At 45.2% G+C, this 24,287-nt stretch overlaps 4 protein-coding genes across 4 annotated transcripts; 1 reads left to right on the top strand and 3 right to left on the bottom strand.

Moving 5' to 3' along the window:
• Nucleotides 1–2,922: 2,922 nt before the first annotated feature.
• Nucleotides 2,923–7,871, bottom strand: LOC112896248 (solanesyl-diphosphate synthase 1, mitochondrial-like). The gene is made up of 12 exons (XM_025964170.1): nucleotides 7,622–7,871; nucleotides 6,452–6,544; nucleotides 6,089–6,169; nucleotides 5,837–5,908; nucleotides 5,594–5,701; nucleotides 5,417–5,503; nucleotides 4,784–4,855; nucleotides 4,411–4,496; nucleotides 3,782–3,914; nucleotides 3,609–3,698; nucleotides 3,417–3,515; nucleotides 2,923–3,329 (listed from the first exon to the last, which is right to left on the bottom strand). Exons 1-12 carry the CDS (start codon nucleotides 7,844–7,846, stop codon nucleotides 3,150–3,152), a joined length of 1,326 nt encoding a protein of 441 aa, XP_025819955.1. The 5' UTR covers nucleotides 7,847–7,871; the 3' UTR covers nucleotides 2,923–3,149.
• A 258-nt stretch (nucleotides 7,872–8,129) lies between these two features.
• LOC112896280 lies at nucleotides 8,130–10,674 on the bottom strand. Its single transcript, XM_025964209.1, has 2 exons — nucleotides 10,292–10,674; nucleotides 8,130–10,191 (listed from the first exon to the last, which is right to left on the bottom strand). The coding sequence occupies exon 2, from the start codon at nucleotides 10,159–10,161 to the stop codon at nucleotides 8,599–8,601; it is 1,563 nt and encodes a 520-aa protein (XP_025819994.1). The 5' UTR covers nucleotides 10,162–10,191; nucleotides 10,292–10,674; the 3' UTR covers nucleotides 8,130–8,598.
• Nucleotides 10,675–17,625: 6,951 nt separating this feature from the next.
• Nucleotides 17,626–18,930, top strand: LOC112897582. Its single transcript, XM_025965917.1, has one exon. It carries the CDS (start codon nucleotides 17,654–17,656, stop codon nucleotides 18,908–18,910), a length of 1,257 nt encoding a protein of 418 aa, XP_025821702.1. The 5' UTR covers nucleotides 17,626–17,653; the 3' UTR covers nucleotides 18,911–18,930.
• Nucleotides 18,931–19,152: 222 nt separating this feature from the next.
• Nucleotides 19,153–21,345, bottom strand: LOC112897581 (transcription factor GTE7-like). The gene is made up of 3 exons (XM_025965916.1): nucleotides 19,998–21,345; nucleotides 19,732–19,900; nucleotides 19,153–19,631 (listed from the first exon to the last, which is right to left on the bottom strand). Exons 1-3 carry the CDS (start codon nucleotides 21,264–21,266, stop codon nucleotides 19,579–19,581), a joined length of 1,491 nt encoding a protein of 496 aa, XP_025821701.1. The 5' UTR covers nucleotides 21,267–21,345; the 3' UTR covers nucleotides 19,153–19,578.
• Nucleotides 21,346–24,287: the final 2,942 nt, after the last annotated feature.

Here is a 24,287-nt window from a genome sequence, read left to right as displayed (position 1 = left end):
AAGGTGTCAGAACAGTACAATGCACTCCATCTATTAAATTGTTGTCAGTTTTGCATGTGTTGGCTTTTCCGATCAATCTAATTTCATTGAGTGCTTTAGTTGATCAATTGGACTTTTGAGTTATACTTGACCGGGAGAATTGTTTAATTCAGGAAAGACAAACAGGGAGGAGTATTGGGACTGCAACCAGGCATAGTGGATTGTGGTATATGGATCGTGAAGGGACAAATGAAGCATTATGTACTATGTTGGCAGTAAGAATAGGAGAGAAAGAGGCTACTGTGATGTTATTACATTGCAGACTGGGGCATCTTTCTTTTGATAAAATAAGCAAAGTCTTTCCTGATGTAATGTGTGGGGTGGATAAGAACAAACTATTTTGTGATGCTTGTGAGTATGCTAAACACACAAGAACATCTTATTTGAGTAGGGGCACTCCGGCTGTTGAAAGTGAAAAGACTTGAAAGTTTTGTAAATGGGGAATCATCTGAGCTAGAAGATAAGTCCAGTCCCGAATGGAGCACATGGGATGCTACTAACTTCTTGGTAGCTGCATGGCTGCTGAGTTCTATGACTCCAACAATTGCTAGTATTGTTGATATAATTATAAGTGCAGCTGAGATATGGAAATCTTTGGAGAAAATGTACTCTGGGATTGGCAATGTGATGTTGATGGTTGAAATAGAAAACCGCCTCCATGATCTCAAACAGGGGGAGCGATCTGTGACAGACTATGTTGCTAAGTTAAAAGGTTTGTGAGTTGATGCTGATTACCTTAAACCTATTGAGTTACCACACTCTGATTGTGTGGCTTCGGTGAAGAAGTGGATAGAAGAAAAAAGAGTCATTCAATTTTTGAGAGGATTAAATTCAGAGTTTGAGGCAAGACGCTCCACTATATTCCATCAATCCAATCTTCCTAGCCTCGAGGATGCTATAGCAGCCATAACACGAGAGGAGTCTAGGCTGAATGTGATGAAAGCAAATGCTCCACCTCCAAGTCGTCCTATTTTTGCAGCAACAAAATTCAGAGACGATAGAGAGTGTTTCAATTGTGGTGATACAAGACACTTGATTCGTGAATGTCCTAAACCACTCAAGGCCAACCGTGGAAGAGGAAGAGGTGGTAGTAGAGGTGCTCCAAGGGGCAGAGGCCGTGGAGGTAGAGGTGGCTAGAGGGCCAATGTTGTAGGCACATAAGAGGAACTTCCTCGAGCAGAGGCTTCATCAATGAAAATAGAAGAACCAAGGCAATGGAAGGAAAAAATTGAAACCTCAAAAGATAAAAATCAAGAAATTGAACAAGTGCTTCGAAAATTGGTGGAATTGCTCAAAGCAAAAAAGGATGAGGCTCCAAGTTCAAGTAAGAAAATTGTGATTCACACTTAACCAGTCCAAAAGATAGAGTTGATGCCGAATGATGTCAAATTAGAGGGCACAAAAAATTATTTGGCTTGATCTAGAAGGGGGGCGAGATCAGGAGAAAGACGCAATGGTTCCCAGGGCCAACAGCGCAAGAGCGGGCGGGTTGTTTGGCTCAGATCAAGGAATCTCCAAAATATGACGGTTCTTCCTTTCAGCCACCCCATTTTGTGGAGGAGTATCTGGGCATGAGGTCTGATGTAATATACCATGGTCTGACAGAAATGCACTAAATTCCTTATTCACATACTCAGTTCCATTATCTATCTTTATTATTTGGATATGTCTATTAAATTGATTCTTCACAAGAGCACAAAAGTCCTAGAAGCATCTTAGCACTTCATCTTTATGTTTCATAAGATATACCATGTCATCTGAGAGAAACAATCAATAAAAAGAGAAACAATCAATAAAAGTAACAAAGTACTTGATTCCACTTATAGAAACCACAGGACATGTCCAAACATCTGAATGAACAAGCACAAAAGGGGAGACACTCCTGATGCCCATTTGATGCCTCTCCGCCTGCTGCCGTCACACCGACTAGGGAGAGCGCATAGTCGCCTCCACAGCCATCGCCCAGGATAGTAGCTCTGACGCCATGAGAGACTCGATGCATGGGGAAATTACTGGAGAGAGATACTCTCTTCGTCTAACTGCTTATACAACACGCACACATCAACATCGACAAATGGGCTGTAAGCCCATGGGCCTACCTGCAAAACTAAAGAACCCAATATTTTCTTTCCTGGCACACTTGTTAGAAGGCTTCTGCATTTTACTCGGTGAGTGATGAGTGGTCGTACCACCAAAATTACTTAGAAATATTTAGTGCAAATTATCGTATGATCCTTGATTCCCTAAGCACTTCACACTCCCCTCCCCCCCCCCCCCCTCTCCCTCCCTCCCTCCCTCTCTCATCTTCATGAAAAGGATCATCGAGATCCTTTTTGTGGACATGGACCAAGGAGAAGCTGTAAAGCCCGTCTGCTGAGCCACAGCCCAAGGTCGAGACTACATAAAAGGAGACCTGTGATGACGCCATCTTTTTACTTCCATCTATGAGTAGTATTCTCTGATCAATTCATCTCAAGTCCTACTGAACGATGAGGAGTTTGCTGAAGTCATAAGTCTCTGTCCTAGTCTGGAAGTTTGCAATTTGCACGTCGATCTGGGCTATGTCATTTTCCTGAAGGAGTAACTTTGACAAACTTATGTGGCTTAACGGCCGGCATTCAGTTAGGGTACAGCAACATCGAATTGGCATTCTAGTTTTTAGTTTGTGAGGTTAGGCTAGGTCTTTGAACACTGAATGATGTTTCCTACATTTTATGTGGTTTCTGTAATAATTTTCAGCAGATGAATGGGTCTGCAAGTTATGTTTCTTAGAAATCTGAATGTTTTACTCCAATTATTCACAGAGATATGTTGTTTCGGTATCTACACATAATACATGCTCATAAGGCAAGTTTTGCAACCAACTTCTACTCTGGCATTATGCCTATCATCACGCAATCTGCAGATATATATATGAATGGTTTCACCAAGGTTGGACAATTTTACTGCTGCGAAGAATGGAGGGGAAAGAGAGGTAAAGCTCTTGTCCCAAACCTCCTGAAATTCATCAGTCACCATAACAAACTGTTCAGCAACAAAAACATGCACGATGCATAATTCTACTGCCTGCTGGCATGTTTAACCAATTTCACACTTTCTGCTTCACCAATTCACTTTGTTCTTCTCATGAACTTTTGAGTAAGATCTTTGAGCGCTTGTCTCGAGTCAAGGATGACTTGGTCCTCAATCTCAGGAAGACCATCAATAGCGTCCGCTGCCAGTTTTGCATGTTCAGCAGCAAGTAACCTTGTCCTCTCGATTCCCTGACTTTTTGAAAGGTATTTCAGGGCCTACAAGACAAGTTATGAACATTTCACAACCCAAATATTTGAAAGCATAGCACTGGGAACAAAGGAAAGTACACTTATAATACGAACCATCTCAACATTTGAAGGGTCATCGAATCCCTTCTCAACAATCTCATGCAGTTCGGGGAACTCTTCTATCGCAAACAGTATGGGAGCTGTCACGATTCCCTGTCCATACAGGGCATATATAATTCCATATGTTATTGATATCTGAAAAGGTAAGATACTATTAAGGAAATATTGAGGGAATAACTGTATTACTTGATGGATATCAGACAAGGAGGCTTTGCCAAGTGAAGCTGATGTGCCTGTGAAATCGAGAATGTCGTCGATCAACTGATATGCTATGCCCTGGCAGAGGGAATGCAGGAAATTTATTAGTTCATGGCTAGCAAAATAGCAACAGCTTCTAGGTAAGGAAAAATACAACGCACCAAGTGTCTGCCATACTGATAAGCAAGAGCTTGTACTTCTGTCGTTTGCCCAGCGAGGACAGCAATAGCTTTGCAACTGTTTGAAATCAACGCAGCTGTCTTGTAGTATGTCTTCTGCAAATAATAGTCCATGCTGTACAAGCATAAATAAACAGGTGTCACTTAAGTAAAATATTAGAAAGTGTTGGACTGTCACACAGTTGATTGTTATGGCTTGATGAACCCATCTAGCATTCCTATCTTTTCTTCAATTTGCTTGATCCCAGAACAAGGTTATCCCATATTTTTGTAGATAGTTTAGCACCAGTGATCTATTTAATTGTGACGGGCATCATCATAATAGTGAACAATTTTTCTTTAACCTTGATGATAATTGATGAAAAGTAATACCGGTACATATCCACTTCAAGCTAAACAGCTACTTGCACACATATCACAACCAAAAATGAAGACTTCAAGAATCAACTGAGGGTAGCAGCATATTCATGGCACCAATCTGATACCTCCACACTGGTACCCAACATCACACCTCAACCTTATCGAAGTTTATGAGTACTATCTTCCATTAGTAAAAGTTCAGCACTCGAGAATAGCTTGATGCAAGAAACATAATAAAATGAATTGGATACCTGCAGCGCTGTGCTGGAGTTATTGACATCTGCATAAGCTCACCAGTAACAAGATTATTTACAGCAGTTGCTAGTAATGATAGAACCTGCAGCATTAAAAATAATTTCAGTATCTTGATGATATAAGCATGTAAAAGATACAGCCTGGAAAGGAACTGACAAAATCTGATGTTGAAAGAAATGGATAAAGATGCAGAGTGTCATGGCAGCTCACATGCTAAAAAAATAAAGCAAATTTGTTATTTGTGTGGCAATTTTTCATAGCCTCCACTCAATCTATTTTATCCTAGACAGCAACATTCCCAACAGAAGTAAACAAAGATAAAGGAGAATGATATAATTTGTTGGCCTTTACAAAGGAGAAATGTCACACCTCAGTATTGTCAAGAGACACAGCAGCAGTAAATGCCCTGAAAAGTAGAAAATCACCAGCCAACACTGCAAGCTGCAAGGTAGCATCAGCTTTACTAATTGTTTTGAAGGTATTGTGAATATGATACAAGATATAGTTTGACTTGCATTTTGCAAAGTTTACAGCATGGCTTGGTGTTGCTCCATTTTATTTCTTTTAGAAGAATAGGGTCCGTACTTATGAGATGAAGATGTGGTGAATAAAACAGATACAACCATTGTGATTATTCGTTTTCAGAGGTAAGAAACAGAAAATTGGGCTTGTTTGCGCATTAAATAAGAAATTGTTGATGTTTTGGTCTGTAAGAACTACAAAATGTCAAAAACAAAATACATCAATGGAACTACTGAACAGCAAGTAATTGATTTCCACATGCTTATCTGTCCACATTTAAAAACTCGATCAGAGGGAGTATGACGGACCCCGCCGTATTTCATTAAGAGGAAGATTATCTGTCCACATTTAACAAGACAACTTTAAAATGAGATCCTTTGGATTCCTTTTCCATTATTTTTATGGTTAGAATAAGTACTGACCTTTTTTTCTGTTCTAAATATACAAGTTAGCCATTATAGAAAAAATATATGATATTACCTTCTTCCCCACTGTGAAGTTTAATGAGTCCATGCCACGCCTAGTATCAGCATCATCCAAAACATCATCATGAATAAGGCTTGCTATCTAAGATGCAAGGCAGAAGACAAGTCACCGAAACAAATACTACTGAAGGTTTTAGAGAGTCAAATGAAATAAGATTTCTAGGATGTGTACATGAATCATTTCAGTTATCTCAGCAACACGCATATGCCTTGCACGAGGTCTATTCTCTAAGCCATCAGCCATTTCCATGCTTATAGCTGAAGCCATCAATAGTAGAACCTAAAACATAATGATCAGGAACTTACAATGATGAAACTGAATGAGTAGGTTACATATACTTGTGCGTACTAAAAAACAGTAGGTATCTATGGTATAATGATAAGAAAAAAAACACACTATTAAGTCTGTTCTTACAGTAGGACAAGTTCTTTTCCCTTCAGCTCCAGCTCTGAAGAAGTATCCAGCTGCTGATGTCAGTTCAGGCACCTGTGGTGATAACACATGTACTGACTACTGGTTCAATGTGTCAAATAGTTCGCCCAAAAATTTTAAGCTATTGCGAAGAGGTGGGTGATGTAGTTCAACAATATTTCATAATGCAGAAAAAAAGGTGAAAGTATCATTGTACAGCATAATTCAACCGGAGATTGCAGTTTAACTATGCACCTCAGCAACCACCATTGAACGCAATCGATCTGTTACTTCAGAGACTTCATGTTTAATCAGCGCTAAGGGGTCTAGCTGCTCCTACTACACAGAAAAAGGAATGGTTTTGTTAGGAGGCCAGAATTCTGGTACATGTACAGTAAGTAGACATGACTATTCAGCAACAGAAACTATCCAGTTGTTTGCCTTACTATGAACTCAATAGGATCACCGCCTCTAATTCATGCTTAAGTATCTTGATGTAATGGACTAAGATCAATAAAGACTCCCTTATCGAAAAAAGAAAGAAGAAACATGATGCTTAATAAGAATAAAATAATCGACGTAGCATCATGAGAAAGGAGTCCATATGACCGTATCTACCTTAGCTGTTAGCCCTGCTTTACTGGAAGTATTATCAATCGTGCTGTGAAAATAACATGAACTCCAAGTAAATCTGTCCCAACAGCGCATATTCTGTGAAGCAAGAAGTAAAGATGTAGTGTCAAAGCATTGCATAGTGAATTTAGGATACTGGAAACATTTGACTTGCGTGCATACATGTGGATTTAATTTGAATGGCAATTGAAATGCATTGTAAACATAACCAAACTTGTGTTAACTGCAGGGTGTTATGCAGCATGTGGGTATGGATTTCCAGTTTTCTGGTAGCTGAGTTGTTGTAGCAAGTGGATATGGATTTCCAGTTTTCCACTTCTCTGGTAGCTAATATATGTCAAAGAAATGAATACTTTTGGAGGCCTAAGTCTGTCAATATTCCTTCAAGCCTGAAAGAAATAGTCTTTCTTGTTAGTTGCTTAGTTGTTACAGGGAGGAAGTCAACACATTGCTTTGGTGTGGTAGCAAAAGGAATGCAAATTGCACAAATGATATTAACAAGCTCTAACTTAGAATGATAATTCAACAGCTAAACCGCTTACACTGACAAATCAGTGAAATCGAATGAAAACCAATAATTCATAACTAAATACAATACCTCCTCATGCTAAAATGCTAATATCAATGAAACAGGACCAGTAATTTTTAAGAGTAGAACACGGTGAAGTATCAGTGATTCTGCAAAGGCACCCCTGCTACTGGAGCTGATAAATGAACCAATTTGTGTTGCAGTTTCGAACTATGAAACAGCTTTTGTCAGGCCCCCATTCGGAGCAAGCATTTTTTTTTTTTGCAATGACTCTGCAATTGAGGACAGCTATGCTCAAGGTCCTTTTTACTACGGGACTGAAGCTGTGGTGTACATTCCAGGACATGACGCAACTCTGCACGGTGGAGATGCAAGAAGCTCCCATTATTAGCTATTAACATCGCAGATTCGCAGTTACTGTAGGCATGTTGGCAGATCAAGATTGACCAATTTGGCAAGTCCCTCCCTCGAAAGCGCAGATCCAGATTCGTTCTCACTCTCAGCTATCGGGCAGCACCGCGTCGACGCGACAAAGTGAAACCTTTGCAAAATCACAGAGGGGCAAAGAAAAAAGTATACCCAAATGAAGAACTCAGAGATGCGGAAACCATAGAAGAAGGTCTCACCTTTGGCATTCGAGGAGCGGAGGAAGCGGTGGAGGCTGAGCGCAGGAGCCCAGCGAGAAGAAGGCGTCCCGGCAGCATCATGGCCGACCGCAGTCGCCGGGGAGTCCGGCAGCAAGATGAGTTGAATAGCGCCTCAGCCTCAGCAGTTGCGGCTGGAATGCCCCCTTCTCCTTTCTTTAGGACCTTCCCTTTGTGAGTACAGAGTACATGCCAAAAATGTACCATCAAGGATTCAAGGGTGATTCTCTCCTCTATCATCTGCATGAAACATAGGCGGCGGACTATTTTTCACGCTTCCTAAACCTCGGTTGGCAGCGACGGCAATACTTGACAGAATTAATAGGTACGAACTACTTGAGCTTCTTTCTCTTAGTTGGCCAAAATACAAAGCCACCTGGGATTTGAACATGCTGATATTTCAGTGCACACAGACATCTTGTTTCTTGTATTTCAGTGCAGAGGATACAAAATCGAGAAATTCCCAGTCAAAAAAATTTACAGGATGCGATTATCAGCTACATAGAGAGGTATATAAAGTCACAAAAAGAGCATTATCCTTGTATTTTGCTCTAAAATGGTGATAATACATGGTACATAACCACCCACTTACAATTATCATGGAAAAAAATAACTACAGATGCTGAAAGATAAATTACATTTTGATAAATGAGATCTGGCGAGAAACAAGCGACACCACACGAAAACTAAAAATGAGTGATGGGCTATACATGCACAAGTTCCTAGTGTACAACTTAGTACCTCTAATTGTAACTTTGCTAGGCAACAGAATAGACTGCTGAGATGTAACTTCACAACCTTCTTGCTAGGATTTTGCTCTGACGACATGGGACTCATATGTTTCTGGCATAGTTATGCCCAGCTATGAATAGTAACTCCAAATATTTGATGTGTTCCCTAGAACATCCCATTTCCAGTATTGTATTCCTCATTTCCCTTATCCATCCATGCTAGATGGTTTAGAATTTCAGATGTAGCTGCGATGCTGCTAACTGACTTTCCTTTTCTTTTTGAATCCAGTCCACAATCGAGCCTTGCAGCTGGACAGGCGCATGTGCAACCCACAGGTTGAGGAATTGAAAGATCGTGTTTGTATGTCTCCCTATCTCTTGATCATGCCATTGCAACATCTTTCCTTTCCTAGGTCCCTGAAAATTTCTCCGTGTTCTCATGCTTGTTCTCTGTGAGCTCATGCTTGCCTTCTCAACCTGAATGTATGCAGTGCCATGTTTTGGTTTCCAAAGCATTTGGTAGACTGTCGCTTCGTCATTCTTGCAGAAGTAATCTATTGCCTTTGGCAGCATGATCTCTCCAAGTTGCCCAAAGGTGAAGTCTGTATGCAAGCAATGTGGCTCCTTGCTGTAGATTGCCGGTATTGCATGACTTCTACCCACAAGTAGGATGTCTTCTAAATATCCATGGGGCGTCAAAAGGAGCCCAACTTTCAGATATGGAGAATCTTGTAGAGATTTTTTTGTATCAAACAGTAAGGACCTATGTTGGCTGCACTCTGAGAGTGAGATATAGCACTGCAGATGTACTTCAATAACTGGTTCTAAAGAGACATCTGGTAATCTTGACGTGTTTAACTTTCTACCATGATAGAGCTTGTGCTGATCATTCTGCTTGCAACATAATGGGTTTGGGCGAAACCAATCAGTGCCAAAGCTGTGAAGATTGTCCCAATGTTCTTTGTGGTGTGTATCAACATGTGGCACCCATGAGAAGTCTTCTGTAGCTAGTTGTACAAGTTCTTTTCTAATGGTTTCGACTGTAGACTTGAAAAGAGGGGCATACGGTTGTAGGCACTTAATTGCGGTCCCTACTATGTCTATACTCTCTGAAAGTTGTAGCATTATAGAAAGGAAAAAGTCATCCTCCGATGCATTACCATCTGTCTGAATAAAGATGAGTCTAGCCTCTACTCGATATTCTGCAGTAATAAAGGGAACCAACTGTAGAAACAAAGGGCACTTGTTTGCTCGAATGATTCTGTGCTGCAGTTTCTTGCCTGTAAGAAGGTGCCTGATAAGAGGGTCAAAGGGCATGTGACAATAGGGCGTGCCACCAAGCTCTACTAATCTCAGAAACTCACTAGCACCATCTGCAAACCACTCAAATCTTCGAACAATGGAACTGTTTGACTCGTCTTTGTTGGGGCTAAAGATGGAGAAAACAAATGACTTAGTAGTATGTGCTATACGTACAGGAAACGGGGAATTTCTCACCCTCTTTTCTGTCTCTTCGTCTTCTAGGATCCTCTGTTTGCATTTATGCAGAGTGTCATCACACTCTTGGGCAGCCCGCTTCAGCTTCCTGCGCCAACGCAACAAGGACGCATCAGTGATCTGCCACTTTTCTGACGTCTCAAGAGCAGCCTCCAGCCTGATGTGTGCCATCTCTAGCCTCTCCATGTTTCTGTTTGCATTTGATTCCTCTTTCTCCTCATAATTTTGAACCAGATTAGAGAGGATTTGGCTAACTGTCTCCTGGACAACTGCAGACCTGACAATCTCCGCCATCAGGATTCAAGGATCTGCAGTATCCGTTCCCTGTTGAGGAAATTCAACACGTAACAGCATACATGAGAGACAAAAATATAAACTTTGGATCACAAGCAAAGACTTAGCTTAGCAGAAGTAAAGAACCAACCTTAGAACACAATGGACAGTTATCCCTTGTATGCAGCGATATCTCGAGGGTAAAGTCATACAATGAGGCAAGATGAGAACTTAAAAGAGAATTCAATGATATCAAAGACTTTGACAGGGAAAAGGAGGTATGTAATGCAAGTCTAATGACAAGGGATGTGGAGGATCTGGTCCTATACAAGGGAAAAAGAGGTAGGCAAGTCGCTCAAGAAGATTTGTTTGACTTTAGTCAAGAATGAGAGCCTCCACTTGGTTACATGTTGGAATATAATTGGCCGAAAGGCACTGAGTGGAGAGAGTAGGAGAGGTGCGTTCAAGCTGGTGTGGAAAATCAAACGAAGATTGGTGTGAATGCATGTGTGATAACTGACGACAGGGAAAGAAAGTGACACGCAACTTGGGAATATTTTGAGATGTCTCGGAGACTCGGACTCTTGGTCTTGCAGATAAAACAACACTCGTACGAAACTTGAAGCTCCTTTTGTACGAGTCTTTGTCAGCAGTGGACAAGGAATTTGGAAAAGCCTTGGTCGCTTATCAGTGCCAATTTCTAGTATATGAATGGAGCCAATCACCTGCGGCGGCCGTCAGCGAGCGGCGGAAGGAGGCCGGCCAACAAGCGGGAATGGGTGGATCCGGCGAAGACGCACCTGATCCAGCGTAACTAGCACCCCTCGCACCGCGCGGGCATGGCGGTCCCCATGTCCGCCGCCGCCGAATCTCGCCGGTGGTGCCCTCTGGTTGCCGCTGCGGCGGCTGGGAAGGGGCGCCCCAGCACCGTGGTGCCTCTGCGACGCCGAGGCTCTCCTCGGCCGAGCGTGTTGCCTTCCGCTTCGCCGTCTCTGCGCCGTTGCGGATATCACCGTTGCCGCGCCGTCGTGTTTCCGACGCCGCCGCCATCCCGGTGCTCCCGTTCACCTGTTTCCATCGCAGACCAACTCCCCATACCACAGGCGGCTGATTCCGCCACGTCGCGGTCTCTTCCACTTGCTCCTGCTCCGCTGGCCTGAGCTCCAGGAGCTCGACCATCGCCGGCCAGCGGCCAGGAAGGAGAAGGCCTCTCTCTCTCTCTCTCTCTCTCTCTCTCTCTCTCTCTCTCTCAACCCGTGTTTCTCTTAGAGCAACTCCAATGGTTAGCTAAAAAACTCCCTAAACATAAAATTAAGGAGTAATTATAAAAAATATGACTCTAATGGTTCCTTAAATCTACTTGCTAAATTTATCAAGTCCCTACCTCACCCTACTTCATCGCTAAATGTGGGGAGTTGATAGGGAGTTCCGAACCGCACTTCCGCGCCAAAATCCGTCGACTCGTGCCACATTTTTTCCCCTTTCGCGCCTTCTCTCTGCTTATTCGCTGCCGCCGAGATATGTGCACTTAATAAATGATACCTGCGCACGTGAATGAACCAGTAATTCTTGGATTGGGAGTAGCAGATGTGCCTCCGTCTCACGAGTAGCAGATGCCCCCAAGCCAAGGTCGTGTCCTGCGAGGCTGCGAGTAGCACAGCTGCCCAAGCCAATGTCGCATCTCGCGATTAACAGTGCCCAAGCCAAGATCGTGTCTCGCGTCTCACGACGGCGGTAGGTTTAGGCGGCATGGATGACGCTGCGAGGTACCTAGCATAACGTATTGCATGAAGAGATATTGGGCTAGGGAAAAATAGGCCCATTAACAAAAAAGCCCAGCGGAGCTGGCAGAATTTGAATTATTTAGGGAACTAAATGTAAGGAACCATTGGAGAGCACTATTTTTTCTACTCCCTAATTTTATTTAGCAACTTCCTACATCTACTTTTAGGGAGCTGTTTTTTACCAAACCATTGGAGATGTTCTTAGGCCTAACGGCCCATGATTCCCTTGTAAAGCCCGTACTTTTTGCATTTGACCCTTTTAAAAAAATTACATTTAGACTCCGGGAGAAGGTATTCCTGAACCAAGGGCGTCGAGGTCCCAGCACCCATGCTGATATAGCCCTAACGTGGCTGAGGGCTTGGCACCATCACCCATGCCGCCGAGCTCAGCACCATAGATCTCGGTGCCGAGCTCGGCGTCACAGATCGTGGCGCCGAGCCTTTATCCTATACGCCTCCCCGCACCCTCTTCCTCTCTCTCGCGAGGTGTTCCTCTCCCCGCTCGCCGGCCGCCCTCCGCCGTAGCTCGCCGGGCGCGTGCCCCGTGCGGGGTCTTCTGGTCCGACCCCGCGCGGCCTCCTCTAGGGGCACCGCCCGCCAGTTCCGGCGTTGCAAGCATCACTGCAGAAACACATCAGCACTGGAACACCACTAGACAGCGGCAAACGGGTGAAAGTTGTTCCCGTCATTACCCTTGGTTTATTAGATTTACCATATCTTAGCATTCTACGATTGCATAATACACAAATTAACTAAACCCTAAGCAAAAAATAACCTAAGGTTCAATAATACACATAATATAGACCAAGTCAATGCGTAAAAAATAAGAAAGGAAGAGAGGATACCTTGCTCTTGAAGATCTATGGATCAAATCAAAATTTTCGAGATTGAATATGTCGATTTCTGAGGATTGGCGGGTAGTAAAGAGAGAAAAACTGAGACGAACTTAGAACAAATGGAAGAAGACTCGAGCAGAAGAAATGAAGGGTGGAATTTTGCAAGCAGACTCGGCACCACGTACCATGCCGCCGAGCTCAACGCCACAGATCTCGGCACCCAACTAGCGCCATGGTCTATGGCGCCGAAGTCCATGCCACGTCGGCGCCACGTTTAACGGGGGCTGGAACCTCAGCGCCATGGCTCACAGCATTGAGACGTATTACCTCAGCGCTGTGAGTCATGGCGCCGACCCTAGAACCCAAATTCGGGAATACGTTCTCTAGGAATCTACATGTGAATTTTTTTTCAAAAAAGAGCTAAAATGCAAAACGTACGGTTGTAAAGCCCACTAAACAATGTGGCTGGACATGCTATCTATATGGATCTCTCAGGCCGTAAACTACCTTGGACATGTCATGTGACCTCGTGCACATTCATGAAAAAAGAAGTAGAAAACGTCCATTCTACCAAATGTTCGTTTTTTCAACCTAACAAAAAAAATGCTTCACCAGATGATCCAAACTCAAGAGACGGAGCCCTACCAAACAAATCTCAAGTATTGGCTAAGGATTAGTTTTCTTACAACACTAGTTGAATGGTATCTGATTAACTTGACTACATTTTTCGTGTGCCCCATTTTCCCATGTCTCCCCTTATTTGCTTGATGACGTGTAATTTGGTTAAACGGAAAATAACTGTATTTGATGCACGCAACTGCACTAGCAAAAACAAACTACCTTTAGTGGATTCGAAAATCATTGGAAAGGTAAGGGCCATAGGAAGACAACGAAGTTGCGTCGTTCGTTACTTATCTGAGTAGATAAAAAAAATTTATATACAACTATTTGTGCCACAAAGGGAATGTATGTATCCATTGGCCATTGCAGCGTCCATCTCAAATTATTAGTCGTTTTGGTTTTTTCTAAATACGTTCTATGCATCTAGACATAATATATACAATCTAGAAAAACCAAAACAACTAATAATTTAGGATGGAGGGAGTATGATGAAAATTACTACTTATGGAGAGAACTTATTTCACTTGACCTCACGTATATTATTTTTCAATTTTTTTATTGGATCAACATACATGGACTTGTATTTGAAAGTATTAAATTGGATTGGATATCAGCAGTGGCGGAATCGAGGGGTGTTGGCAGGGGCCATGGCCCCCTAACAATTAAAAAACCAATATGTATTATATAATTTATTGATAAAATTAGATTAATTTTTTAATCAAAGTGCATCTAGGCCCTTTGTGAATTTTGGTGGTTGAATGACATGAACAATTAAAGAACTAATGAGCTTGTTGAGTTTTGGATAGGCTTTTGTTGTAAAGGTCAAAGTCAAGCTCATTTTATATGAAGTATGCAAAAGTAAAGATGTAACAAATAAAGATTGGTGTAAGCAAAAGAGATATCGATGCAAGTGCAAATTGTATGGTCTCATTAGTTGTTGACTTGCATAAAGATTGATTAAGGTTAAAATGCTGAGAAGAAAAGTGATCAAGAAAAATACATATGGAAATTTATTTGGTCACAACATTAATATATGAAGTGAAGATTACATTGTGGATAGAATGCATTAGTGCATATTGATGTGACGATATAAGTGATCAAGAGTAATGGTGAATACAAGGGATTTTTAATGGTAGTTTACTTGGTCACATGGATGGTTATCTTTAATCATAAAGAAGATAGTTGACCAAGTACATGGAGTTTCAAGAAAAGTCAAGATAGAAGTTTGCTTACTCACAATATTGATATGAAAGTATATTCCAAAGTAAAGGTTCATACCACAGAAATGGAATTCAATAAGTTTTTATTGTGATGTAATGTTATGTGTCGCTTAAGATGGCAAGATGGTGAAGGATTTGCAATATCTTGATTACGAGGAACTAAGCAATGGTGAAGGGCAAGCTAATGGCTTGGCGCCAAGAAACCGATGCTAGGTGAAGTAGCAAGTATTGGTCAAATGCCGAGAAACCAATCAAGACCATGAGAAGTGTCATGCTGCAAAGCATCAAATCATTGTTGAGTCATGATGAATCAAAGTGGCTTGTGGATATCAAGTTGTTTGTTGATCATATTTATTGAGGAATCACGAGTCACTACTTCAAGGATGATATGCTCAAGAGACAAGAAAGATTGCACCCTAATGATGTGAAAGAAGAAAAGTTGCAAGGTTCAAGTTATTCAAGCTCAAGTGGTTGAATTAGCATTTATCTTTGATCTTGAGTATAGATATGCCGCTCTATCAAGAGGGATGTGGCATTGAATGGTTTGACTAGTCTCGGTGCTCAAATTAACAAAACCCAAGTGCTAACTTGAGAAAAACACACGGCACAACATATGCATTTGGGGGTCTTGGTGCTTGATTTTGGTTGGGTTAGATAGCCTCTGAATAAGCTTTTCATAGAGTCCAAAATCACCTAAATCAGACTTCGGAGTGAGAAGTTATGACCATTTTATTTTGGTATTGTGCTGCCAACTTGGCTCAACCGGTTTAAAAGGCTCAGCCGAGTTGTGTGCTTGGGTTTTAGTTCAAAACCAGCTCAGCCGGCCTAACCCGGCTCAACCTACTTGAGCCCTCAGGTTTTAGTTAAAACCCAGCTCAGCTACGCAACCCAGCTCAACCTAGTTGACCCGGCTCAACCTTGTTATACCATCTCAACCGACTTGGCCTCGAGGGTTTTTGAAAATTGTCCGAGGACCCAAGCCGGCTCAACCGGCCTTGGGAGGTTCAACCGACTTTCTACTACAACGGCTAGTTTCGGGGAGTTGGATATTTATACCCCTCACCCCTTTCTTCTTTGGCAGCTTACTCTAACACGAAAAACACACTTCTAGAAGCCATTAGAGCTCTCGCCACTCCCTCTTTGTGAGTTTCCTTAAGATATCTTGTGAGTTGGGTTGAGAGGGTGAAAGTTTGGGTGATTGAAAGTAAGAGTGAGCCATTCCCATCCTTAGCACTTGTGGACTTCATCAAGCAATTCGTGAAGCATTTGTTACTCTTGAAGGTGAATCCTTCTAGATGGTTAGGTGTTGCCCGACGAGCTCCCAAGTTTGTGGTAAGCCACGGGAAATTTGTGAAGGCATCAATCTCGCCTCCGCAAGGGAAGAGATCAAGATAGTGAAATGAGAAGCGGTTGAAATAGACTGAGCTCAAGGGACCGAGTTGAAAAAGACTCAAACCCAACGAGTTCCTCAAAGGAGATGCAGGTGCTTCCCTGAAAGTAGCCGAACGTCGGTAAACAAATCAACATGTCTCCACTCTCGATTTGCTTGTTCTTGTGTTCTTCATGTTCGTATCCTTGTTCTAATTGGCTTTTAAAGTTCATAACCTGATCTACTTATTTTGAGTGTTTTGATTGCAGGTTGTCCATGGATCTATAAGTTTATACCTCTACAAGGCTATGGTAACTCTTAGATTCAATTTTCATTGGTTAAATTAGCGTGGTAATTCAAATCTGCGTTTGCAAACCAGCTGAACCGGTTCAAAGAGGCTGAGCCTAGTGTAACTAGGCTGAGCCGACTTGAACAGGCTAAGCCAATTTTCTACCGTTCGCTATTATTTTTGTTGAAATTTTTAGAAACGCCTATTCAACCCCATCTAGGCGACATCTAGGGATCTTTCATATAGAAAACCAATGCAAAACTAAAAAGAAAGACGTGTTTCTTTTGCGGAATAGATGATTTCGTTCTCGAACTTTTAATTAAGTGTCAATTTCGTTCCTAAACTTTCAAAATAACCGTTTCAGTTCTCAACTTTTTTCATGCAGCTCATCATTCTACGTGTCTTGCCATGTTAGCATGACATATCAGCAGCTAAGTGTTTCTATTTTTTTAGTAGCAACATATATTGGTTCACACATACTTAAAGATGGCGCAACAAAAATTTAACTTGTGTCTACATGAATTTATTTTAACAAAAAGAAATTTTTGTACGTGCATACTCCCTCCGTCCCAAAAAATAAGTCATCCTAGGAATTTTAGGACAAATTAACAAGAAGGTAAAATAACTATGTTTGCCCCTATTTATTACTCATATTTGGCACTAATTGATTCTTGAAAAATAAGGTAAGATGACTTGTTTTTTGATAAATTTTGAATCTAGAATGACTTATTTTTTGGGATGGAAGGAGTAATAAATATATTCAGGATCAACTCCCTTCCTTAAAAATTGTACATCATTTTAGTTTTGTCAAGGCGAAACTTTTATAATGATTAAATTTAAGGTAATATTAATTTTTTTATGAATCATAGTTGACTATATGTGAGAAGCATGCCAACATGGCATGCTATGTAGGATGAAAGATTAAATTGAACCGGATAGAGAAGTTTAAGAACTGAACTGGTCCTTTTGGAAGCTTAGGGACGAAGTTGAGTTTCGGCTGAAAGTTTGAGGATGAAATTGATTATTGCATACGCTTATTTATGTGTGGCCCCCTTTAATTTTTCTGTCAGTTCCGCCAGTGGATGTCAGGCAATTTGTATTGGACTTGGATCGGATTTGGATGTTTTTACATGGTTTTTGTTTTAAAACTAATGAATGTGTTATGTGTTATGTACGTTTTCCATCCCTACTTGTACTTGTGTTGGTATCAAATTCCATCTGGTAAATCGACTTCCTATATGTTTGTTATAGACGTTGGATTGCCGATTACAACACCAGAAGTCCAGAATCATCTCAAATCGTGTTATATAAAAAATATAGTCAACTCGTACTCGGCCAAATTTCCTTTTGTTATACCAATGTCGTGTTTGGGTTGGCCGGTGATCACTGACTCCATGGCCGCCGCCGCGATGTTCGCGAAGCTATCTGACAGGTTCAGCAAGTACGTCTGTGGAATCTCGCCTCCGGCGACGGCGGACCACGACAGGTACAAAGCAGCGCTCCGTTCCCTCCTCTTGCTTCCCCCGTCCCCGGAAAGACAACCGCGCAGATCGTCGTCGACGCCGGAGGACGACGCCGACGACGAAGATGTGACGGCGACGGTGTCTCCAGGCGAGCCGAGGACGGAGCTCGACCGCGAGGAGGAGATGGCGTCCACGCTCCCGTGCCTCGCGTTCGCGTCGGAGCACGGGTACAGGCTCTTCTCCCTCGCCGAGATGCGCATGCTCGACGACCCACGGCCGATGCCTCCGGTGCCCGGGCGCCGGCTCGTGCCGTCCCCGTACGGCGGGACGGTGCTGGCCACGGACGTATGCTACAGGCACCCGTGCCACCTCGTCGACCCCTTCACCGGCGCGCGCACGCCGCTGCCGGACCTGCCCGTCCCGTTCTCGGAGAGGGAGCCGGTGGGCTACCACCCCGACGACGAGCCCCGCCCGCGCCGCGCCCCGGCCACCGACGACGGGCTCGCGTGGGACTGGTCCCCGCGCGGCGTCATGGTGGCGCGCGGCGACACCGCCTTCTTCCGCGCGCACGGCGGCGGCGGCGGCGAGTGGACGCCGGTGCACCAGTCGGCGCGCGGCTCGCCCATGACCGTCAACTACCGCGGCGGGCGCTTCTTCCTCCTCGAGCTGCGCACGCTGGAGACCACGGTCGTCGACGCCGACACGCTGCGCGCCAGCGCCACGATCCCGGCGCCGGCGGGCCCGCGCGACATCGACGCCGCGTACCTGGCGCCCTCCTCGGCCGGCGACGCGGTCCTCCTGGTGCACCGCGCCGGGAACAGCCGCGGGGTGCTGTTCACCGAGGCGTACCGCGCGCGGGCGTACAGGGGCGGTGGCCGGCGGTGGGCGCGGGCGCACGATATCGGCGACCGCGCGGTGTTCGTCGACGGCGCGCACGCGTTCACCGTCGCCGCCGGCCTGGCGGGGGCGCTGGCGAACCACGTGTACGTGATCCTCGCCAACAGGGTGGCGAGCCCGTGCGGGCGCCTGGCCGTCGCGTACGACGTCGGCTTCGCTGACCTGACGAGGCTGGAGTGCATGGGGCGGCTGAGGCTCGACGTCGGTGAGGTGGAGCCGATGTGGGGCCAGCCGCACTGGATCATGCGCAGAGATGGTTCGGATCGTCACCATCAGTTACGACGGTTTTAGCCTTTTAGGGAAGTATCTAGAGTGTTCATGTACGTGTGCATAGAGATATAGAAAATAATGTCTTATTGGAAAAGATTCATTGACTGCAAAAGCAACTCTCCAATAATCCTGCTACTGGGAGATCTCTCAATACAACACCCGTTATTAGAAAAAGATTATTGGGGAACTCTTGGAGATGCTCTAACAATTTTGTCCAAGTGCTCCACAATGCAACAATAATACCCGTTAACTTGGTACGACACAAAATTAACCACTTATGCTTCCTAATATGGTTTTGTAATGTCAATCAACATTGGTGAGATGTATTTATGCAGGCGCACAATTGAACAGCAAATGCAGGAACAGAATTATACTACAAAGAAAGCAAGAGAATTTTGATGAAACGCCAAGGCATTCCTACCTTTCCTCTTTGTTCCGGAACATACTCCCTTCTTCACAACAGTTGTAGGAGTCTCCCCATCTACCCAAACATGCATCTAAACTATCCACTTACTAGGTAATACCAACAACCTAAGCTGCCTCCACATACACACAAACACACCTCACAGTGATCTGTATGAACAAGAGCTAGCCCTTCAATTTACGATACCATTCCTCACCAAAAAAGGCACCTCAGTCGCCTACTCAAAACCGCTAATCCTACCGTCAGGGAAAGGAGCACCACCTAGTTAATTAGGGGAGCGAGCATCGTCCCCATCAGAATCGGAATCCGAGTCGGAATCTGCAAGCAATCATAATGAATTAAACGGCTACTCAATTGACAAATCATTGACAAATCAGCAGTTGGGGTGATACTACTCATCTACTCCCACCATGCATACCACTGGATGAAGATGAGCCACTTCCAGACCCGCTTGAGCTGCTACCCACTTGGGCATCCTTCTCGATTTCCACCGACTGGTAGTTCACCGTCGGCATCTCATCGCCGATATCCACATACTCATCAGCCATGTCCGGCTCCGCTGCTCTCTTCTCCGGCATGTCAGTCTCCTGGAATAAGCAACAGAAACAGGATCAGCACTAGACCACAATGCAGACGCCACGGATTCAGAAGAAAAACCAGCCATGTTGCTTCCGCAGGCCATACCGAATCTCCGGTTTCAACCATCATGGGTGGGTTGGCATCCACCTGCACCATGTCATCCTCATCTGGAACAACAGTCACATCAATGGCGTCCCCATTCATCACAGCAGCAGCATCACCATTCATCACGGAATTCCGCTGGCTCTTCTTTAGCGCCCTCCTCCAGTTGACCACGAATCGATCAAGCTCCCACAGGGTCTCAGTATCCAGCTCGTCGAAATCAAGCTCCACAACCTCGCCTGTCAGTGCCGGATCACTATTCCTCTTCTGCACAATCTGCAGCACGTTCACCATCTTCTCCTCCGGCAGGTTCTCGACCTCCACCCTCAGCTTCTGCTTCTCCTCCTCGTCCATCCCCCTCTTGTTTAGCTCCCTCGCCTTGGGCTTGGGCCTCCTCCCAGCCCCCATCCTAGGGGGCGCCTGCACTGGCACAGAGACCGGTTGCTGCGGCGGCGGCAACAAATCCAGCGGCATTGGCGGCTCGACAGCAGGCTGGCGCTGCTGCTCGAACCACGAGACGGCCTCCCTGTACAGCCCCTCGAACGTGGCGAGGAGGCTGCCGGCGTACCTGTGCACGTGGTGGTCGGGCGGGTTGTACCGCACCGCGTTGTTGAAGGTGAGACGGACGTCGTTGGCAAACGCCTCGTGCGAGGGGTACCGGCCGGCGGCGAGGTTCTGCTTGACGGTGCCGAGATCCATGGGGCTCCGGATGATGGCGTGGTAGTCGTGCAGCTTGAGGCCCTCGACGTCGACGGGGGAGTTGAACCACACGCTGTTCTTCGACTTGCGCAGCCGCATCAGGATCTCGGCGCACCGCTTCTGCATCGCCTCCACCAGCGCAGGCGGCGGGGGAGGGGATTCGCAGCGCGCGCGCGGTGGCGGCTGCTGCTGCTCCGGCCCAGGGTCCGCGGCCGCACGGCGGCGGCGCTGGCCGTCCTGCCACGTGTCGACGCGGGAGAGGAGCGCGCGGACGCGGCCGAGCTCACCGGCGAGCCGCGCCCGGAGCTGACGCGCCTCGGCGGGGGTCATCTCCGACGGCCTGAACTTGACGTGCCCCGAGGATGAAGGCTCCGGCTCCGGCGCCGCTGGGACGGCCCGTGGCGGCGTTGGCGGGCCGCCGGGGATCGGATTCGCTGGGGCCGCGCGGTGGCGCCTAGGGTTAGGGTTGGACGACGGCTTGGGCACGAGGGGGACGCGGGCGCCGCCCCAGTGGCGGTGGTGCGGGTGCGGGTGGTGGACCTCATTCCGGCCGGCGAGCACCGCGGAGGTCATTGCCGGCTGCGGCAGCGCGCGATCCTCACTGCCCCCGACACATCAGTCGCTTCGCGGGCCTTGGGCTCTCGCGGGGGTGAGTTGGGGTCGGGGATGAGGAGGTGGGAGAGCGGGGGCGCATTTAATACCAGTCCGTTTGCGGGACGCGTGACCGCGGGCCGCGGGCGGGGACGACGAGGAAGCCGGAGCGCGACACGTGGCGGGCATCTGAGGGCTGGCATCGTGGGGTGGTTGCGGGCGTGGCTAAATACGGGGTGGGGTTATATATCGCCAGAGGCTACAAATCCGCCAGTTGTCACCTAAAGAGTGGTGGATCACAAATAAATAAGACAATGATAGCTAATTGGGCTGTCGGCTGTTCAAATTAAGAATGGGAATAGGGTCATGCATACAGGAATAGTACACACTAAATAACATCACCTCGTATACAAGAGTGCGCGAAACTAAAAAAATCCATAAATTTCAAACCGAACATCCGAACTAAATTTCGGTTGAACCGTTATGATAAGATCTTGAATAAGATCGCACTTGACTATATTTTAAATTTTATCTTTAAAAAATATTTTTATTACTGAATTATTATTTTTATTACTGCAAACACATGCTTGAATCGCTGGAACAAATATGTGTTTTGCACGAATGAGAAGATTAAGCATGACGAACAAATAATAGTACGCTATGAATAAGTAATTATTTTGGCTTTTTTGATACATAGATTTTATTATGCATTTCGATACAGTGTGTATCTTGATACATTGCAAAACTATGAACGTAAATAAAATTAAAACTATCTATAATTTGGAACTAGGGGAGTACTTATGGCTTCTTCTAGGAATAATGTTTCACGATGTTTATCCATTGTGAATATTAAATTTCATTGTTTCGTTAGAATACCACTATCTCTAGTTAAACGATTTGAAATAAAATATTCGATTATACCATATCATTCAATACGTGTATGAATTTGATCATTTCGCGTTGATATTTACTCGTAACTTGTACTACATCCTTGCTCAGTATACGTGTGGTGTGGACAAACGTCCAAGAGCGGAGGAACGAGTGAAGGAGCTCATTTGGATATAGCCTACTCCGTTAAGGACCCAGACGCAAGACACGCGCAAGCTCCCTTCCACGGCGCTCTATCTCGCATGGGTCTACACCAGGTTGACTGTTTGGTTCATTGACTAATCCTAGCCTGGCTAGAATTTGGAGCCAGATCAGCCTAAGCCTAGCTTCACTAGTACATTTGCTCATGTTTGGTTACATGTATTCGTGGAGCCCGGCTTGATTTTGTTGTGTTTAGTTTCGTTGTACTTGTAGGTGGCGTTACCTCTTCTTTGTGAGCGGTGAGCTGTTGCTGTCCTTCACCTCCTCCCTTCTATGATTTTCCTCTCTTCTCTGATTTGCAGGCGGTGAGCCATACGACGCCGTGCGCGGTCCGTCGAGCTGCACGGCGACCAGTAGCTGAGTTAGCTTGTCGGCACCCGGGAGGCCCGTCTCCAACTGCATCGTCCACTCATCCTTGCCGCCGCACAGAAGGTGTGGTTCGTACTCGTCCACGGCCTCCTCACCCATGTGTGATTGATTTGTCTTAAATCACTTCTATTGCTCTTCATATCAGTGAGCAAGTGCAATTGGAAGCGCAAATCAACCCGTGAAGAGATCAATTTCTAAGGAAACTACGGAGGAAGAGGAAGAGCACAGAAGCAACGGCGACCACGGGTGAGCTCCGCCTGGCGGCGCAGGCGGGAACTACGCGCGCAACGCAAGTGGGAGTGCGGCGCCAGCGGCAGCCCCGCGGACGAGCTGCAACGGCCTCGGGCGGGCAAGCTCCGCGCCGCCGCATGCAGAGCTCAACTCGAGTGTGCCGTGAGAGAGATTAGGAGGTGAGTTAAATCGAGAAGATGCATCAACGGAGCTTGGCTCCGTGGAAACGCTCGATCTTCACGTTTCCAGCAAGCCTGGCTAACGCCCCCTCTGGTAGAGCCTGCGCTTAAAGGCAACTAAACATCCGCTGCTCTGGGAAGCCTGGCTAGGAGTTAGCCAGGCAACCAATCAGGCCCTATGCGTTACAGCTTTATTGGTAGTTGACAATCTTCATATCAGATGAAATAAAATTTTGTGCTTTGTCCTGACAATCCGTCTTGTGAGAGCCAAAGGCAGCAGAAAGACTAATCATGCATTGTTTCTTTGCTGAACATGGGTATCCTAGTATTTATTCATTCAGGGTTTCGAGATAGGAAAGAACAACATTGTTCAGCAAAATAAAGAAAACGTGCTGACCTGCGTGTTGGCAAGGTTACTATTTGCACACCAGAAACAATCAGACTGTGACAGTGATGCCAACCAGCTACCTCCATTCTGATGCACCTAACAGTTGGTGCCAAGTGTCTCCTCCAAAGAGCAAGCTAGGGGCATGTTTAGATCCGAGTGACTGAACTTGACTCCCGTCACTTTGAACATCAATTAGAAGTATTAAATATAGACTAATTATAAAACTAATTGTATAAATGAAGACTAATTCACGAGATGAATCTATTAAGACTAATTAATCAATTATTAGCACATGTTTGCTGTAGCATAATATGATCAAATCATGGACTAATTGGGCTTAATGGATTCGTCTCGCGAATTAGCCTCCATCTGTGCAATTAGTTTTATAATTAGTCTAAATTTAATACTACTAATTAGTATCAAATATTCGATGTGACAGAGACTAAAGTTTAATTGGGTGATGCAAACTGACCCTAAAAATTAACCCCTAGCTGCTACCCGTAGCCTGCAACCATTATGCTATTGTAAAGGCATGGGGATTGCCTGTCAGGAAGCTTACAGGGATGGAGAAATCATGACGCCTCCACGCTGAATCACATGAACCTACCCCTATTTATCAGGTTCAGCAGCAGCCGTTCATGCAGGAGCAGGAAGTATGGATGGGTTTGCTGATGAAGAATATATGGATAGAGGATACTTTACCTGTTACACACTGGGATCGAAAAATTATCAGCCTCGGGAAATATC

The sequence above is a fragment of the Panicum hallii genome, chromosome 6 (assembly GCF_002211085.1).
Source record: "Panicum hallii strain FIL2 chromosome 6, PHallii_v3.1, whole genome shotgun sequence".
NCBI classification, from domain to species: Eukaryota; Viridiplantae; Streptophyta; class Magnoliopsida; order Poales; family Poaceae; genus Panicum; species Panicum hallii.
Note: the sequence above shows the minus strand (reverse complement) of the source record. Positions and strands in the feature narration are given on the sequence as shown.

Excerpts from the sequence above, each read along its gene's own strand:
- LOC112897581 (XM_025965916.1), bottom strand. The coding sequence starts at position 21,266 with ATGACCTCCGCGGTGCTCGCCGGCCGGAATGAGGTCCACCACCCGCAC. Across the intron at positions 19,901-19,997 it reads TGGTTGAAACCGGAGATTCG|GAGACTGACATGCCGGAGAA; the intron begins GTATGGCCTGCG and ends TGCTTATTCCAG. Across the intron at positions 19,632-19,731 it reads TGGCTCATCTTCATCCAGTG|ATTCCGACTCGGATTCCGAT; the intron begins GTATGCATGGTG and ends GATTGCTTGCAG.
- LOC112896248 (XM_025964170.1), bottom strand. The coding sequence starts at position 7,846 with ATGGTACATTTTTGGCATGTACTCTGTACTCACAAAGGGAAGGTCCTA. Across the intron at positions 5,909-6,088 it reads GTTCAATGGTGGTTGCTGAG|GTGCCTGAACTGACATCAGC; the intron begins GTGCATAGTTAA and ends TTATCACCACAG. Across the intron at positions 5,702-5,836 it reads GGAAAAGAACTTGTCCTACT|GTTCTACTATTGATGGCTTC; the intron begins GTAAGAACAGAC and ends ATTATGTTTTAG.
- LOC112897582 (XM_025965917.1), top strand. The coding sequence starts at position 17,654 with ATGGCCGCCGCCGCGATGTTCGCGAAGCTATCTGACAGGTTCAGCAAG.
- LOC112896280 (XM_025964209.1), bottom strand. The coding sequence starts at position 10,161 with ATGGCGGAGATTGTCAGGTCTGCAGTTGTCCAGGAGACAGTTAGCCAA.